Consider the following 4027-nt stretch of genomic DNA (forward strand, 5'->3'; position numbering starts at 1 on the left):
ATTCCTTTTAGTTTATTATCTGAAATTGTTATTCATCATTTCATTTTCACACAAATGTAAATAAATATCAGAAATTAATAAGTTTTGGATACCTGACATAGAAAATCCCTCACAGACATCTACAGATTTGCCTCCAAAGTGATCCTAGATTTTGTGAAGTGGACAATGAACAAAAACCATCACACATTTAGTCAATAAATATATATTATTCAAGGAAGTAAACTCATGGTCAGAAAATATATAGAATAATGAGATAAGACAAGATGTAGCCTTTCTAAGTAAAAAATCTACATGTAATTCTTATTTGCTAAATTCCACCGATATGTGTCTGCTACACAAAACATTGCACTTGACAAGTCTGTGTTTCACTGTTTTAAATTTGTGTATAAATGTTACAGGTAGGCACAGATTGATATAAGTGACTTGATTTTTTTTAACAACCTCTGTGCTATCATTTAGTGTTTATATTAAGGAATATTAAAACCTGCTCCCAGAATGTTCATGTTCCTTACACATGAATATTTTGAAATGAGCACATTTCTATGAGTTCATGTGTCCTGAATAAGAATATAATAGGAAGTTATTCAAAGTAACTTCGGTGAGGAAATGGTGTTCATTATAGAATAAGTGAAAACATGATGATTTGAAACATATATGTATATTTCAAATACATATGTATATATATATGTTTTCATATATGTATATATTTGAATATCAACTATAACTTTTATAACCATTTAGAAGCTAGATATACCATGACTTTTCACATGGAGGACTTACTTCTGACATTATTTACAATTTCATGAGAAGGTGATAATAATTAGCATGTTGGTTACTACAGGGTTTGATTTTTATTTAATAACTTCCTATTTTCAAACTAACTTTCCTCCTTACCTCTATTCACTTCATCAAGAAAGATCTTCAAAATCAAGTTTTATAAAATACTGAATAATTAAATAGATAAAAAGTTATGACAAACACCATGGAAACTGTTAGCCAGGGGTAATTTTAAAAATGTGATTCTAAATAGACTTAATCTGAAGGGCACTTGGAAGAGTTGGCTCAAATTTTGCTTTAAAAAGCTATTTTGAAATAACAGGTTCACCTAAAATTTCCAAAGACGTAATAACACATGGCTTCTGAGGGCACAGCACTGACGGAATTGTCTCTGTATTCTTGAAAAAGCAACACTTTATAGTTCTCCCTTGCAAATGGCTCCCTAACATACACGCATAATGAAGGCTAAGGTAAAACCAACAGGAAAGGTAACCAAGGTCTCCAGCAAGTGGATTTGCTGCCTGTGTTCCTCATTCCAGAGGAGAAGGAGACACCGCCCTGCAGCAAGCACTTCATACACAACTGGGCTTTTGCAGAGTCAGTCGGCACTTGATACCCCAAATCTCCGGGTGCTTTTTGTTGTCCATAGTTGGCCTTGCAATGGTGGTGAAATAGGCACAATTAATCTGCAGATGAGGAAGGGCTTCTCTCAACAGCTGAAGGGTGCCATCCGGCACGATTCCAAAGACCTGCAGTGTTTTTAGTGTGGGAATTTCTTCGAGTTCAAGTAGAGTTTCAGGTATTATATCATAGCACCGGCTGAGTGAGGGGTGTTGGAGGTAGTTGAGTTGAAAAAATTCTGGAAAGCAGTCATTCTTTAGCATGATACTGTCACTTAAGTCGAGGCGGACAAGGTTGGGGCACCGTTTAATTATGGTACAAAGATCTGTTTTCTGGAGGTTCTTTCGGTAGCCACTGAGGTTGAGCTGGCTGATGGTCGCTGATAAATGTGCCACAGCTGCTTGCACATGTTTTTCAGTGAACTCAAAGCACCAGGAGAGATTCACAACTTCTAGGATGCTTTGTAGACCAGGCTGGCCTCGAACTCACAGAGATCTGCAAGCCTCTGCCTCCTGAGTGTTGGGATTAAAGGTGTGAATATGAATTTTTAAAACTAAATAGACTTCCTTAATGAATAACTTACAAAAACATAATATTTTCTGGTGTAAATTCATATATTTTTAATTGAGGAATAAAATACACAAATTTAGAGAGATGGAGCTTAGTCAATAAATTCTCTAATGGGTTAACATTATTGAAATATATGGCTATTCATAGTTAATCTTGATTGTCAACTTGGTTGGACCAGGAATCAACTAAGAGAATTAGCTCTGGGCATGTCTGAGAGGGTATTCATAAATAATTGACTGAGGAGAATATATAGTTTAGCAGATGGCCACTAGCCTCTTGCGGTAGATCATATGCTATGAGGACTGAGGGAAAGCAGTGGTACTTGCATGCCTGCCAGATACTCCCTGTTGGCTAGTTTTATGTCAACTTGAAACAAGCTTAAGTCACTGGAGAGAAAGGAGCCTCAACTGAGAAAATGACTCCATAAGACTAGGATCTAGGCAAGCCTTTAGGACATTTTTTAATTAGTGATTTATGATTGAGTGCCCAGCCCATTGTAGGTGGAGCCGCTGCAGGCAGGTGGTCCTGGATATTATATGACAGCAAGCTGAGCAAGCCATGGGGCATAAGCCAGTAAGCAGCACCCCTTTGTGGACTCTGCATAATCCCCTGCCTCTAAGTTACTGCCCTGTTTGAATTTCTGCCCCGATTTCCTTTGATGATGATCAGTGTTATGAAAGTGTAATCCAAATAAACCCTTTCCTCCCCCAGTTGCTTTTGGTAATGGCGTCTCATCCCAGCGACAGTAATCCTAAGCCATTCTGTCTCTTTTTGGTATGTATGGACCATTGTTGATTCTACTGCCACTCATCTTCGCTGACCTAAGCACCTTGTTCCTTAGAACACTAGCACCAGATTAAGACTATTCAGACATCAAGACTCACAGACTAACCAGCTCCTTGGTTCTCAGTCTCCTTAGAGTATAGATAATAATTGTTGGAGTGTTACACTCCTATTAGGTAATCTCCTCTTACATTATATACTCATTTTATTAATTCTATTCCTCTGGAGAACCCTGCTTAGTACAGTATAGTAAAAATCAAGCTTAGATAATATGTGTGAAGATTAGTGTTATATCTGAAGCTCAAAATGAAGTGAGTCATGGCAAAATGGATAAGAAATAAATGTGGATATTTTGATTCTTCTTCCCTAATGACATACTCTAAGTAAGGTAAAATCTTTTGGTTTATATGTTTCGTCAATAATGGTGTAATCACCATGGCTAAGAGAATTGATTCCTTACCAAGGCATGAGCTCATTCATGCTTCCTATGAATTTCAGTGACTCCAGAGAACATTAGCTTTGGTTGTTATTGATATTATCATTGGTCACTCAGAAGGTGCTCAGCCAATTGTCTCATTATGTAAGCCTGAGCAGACAAACCAGTGACCTGTAATCTCCTTCAGTTCAAGCTTCTGTTGATCCACAGTGGCACCATTGTACTATTCTATGTCTGCCACTGGGCTGACCGCTATCACTGGCAGATTTCAATCTCAGTAACAACAGTAACCTTCCATTCAAAACTCATATATGTGGATTCAATATGTTTTATTAAAACTTTCATGTGTAAAAATCATATTTGAGGTACATATCTTTTCTGTGAATTACTGGGTAAAAGTGTTTTAGAATATGCAGATAGAATACAATGAATCCTACCCAAAGTGATTTTGTGCATGTGTGTGTATGCATTTGAAGTGAAAAATAGAGAACACTGTAATTTCAGATTGACAGTGACATGAACAAGGGTTGATATGGGAATTCAGAAAGAAAGTAAACAATCTGTGAGCTGGAATATGCAGCATTCGAGAAGTGAAAAGTCTTTTACATTTTTAATCTAACTTTTAGGGAATATTAAAAACAAATTCAGGATTACTTCTTTGTCATTTTTAAACTTTTAAGCAAAATGCTCCTATTCAGAGGTGGATATTCATATTGCTGCTCCATTATACTATTTCACAGTTTAGTATCTATTTTGTACTTTTAAATTTTGACGACATCTTCTTGTTTATTCAGATACACCAGTCATATCAAATTTGATGTTTCTAAATGAAACCCAGAT

At 36.4% G+C, this 4027-nt stretch overlaps 1 protein-coding gene across 1 annotated transcript; it reads right to left on the bottom strand.

Annotated features, from left to right (window-relative positions):
• Nucleotides 1–924: 924 nt before the first annotated feature.
• Nucleotides 925–3231, bottom strand: LOC128105962 (S-phase kinase-associated protein 2-like). The gene is made up of 2 exons (XM_052731262.1): nt 3212–3231; nt 925–1857 (listed from the first exon to the last, which is right to left on the bottom strand). The coding sequence occupies exons 1-2, from the start codon at nt 3229–3231 to the stop codon at nt 1350–1352; spliced, it is 528 nt and encodes a 175-aa protein (XP_052587222.1). The 3' UTR covers nt 925–1349.
• Nucleotides 3232–4027: the final 796 nt, after the last annotated feature.

The sequence above is a fragment of the Peromyscus californicus genome, unplaced genomic scaffold (assembly GCF_007827085.1).
Source record: "Peromyscus californicus insignis strain IS unplaced genomic scaffold, ASM782708v3 Scaffold_9__1_contigs__length_137607984, whole genome shotgun sequence".
NCBI classification, from domain to species: Eukaryota; Metazoa; Chordata; class Mammalia; order Rodentia; family Cricetidae; genus Peromyscus; species Peromyscus californicus.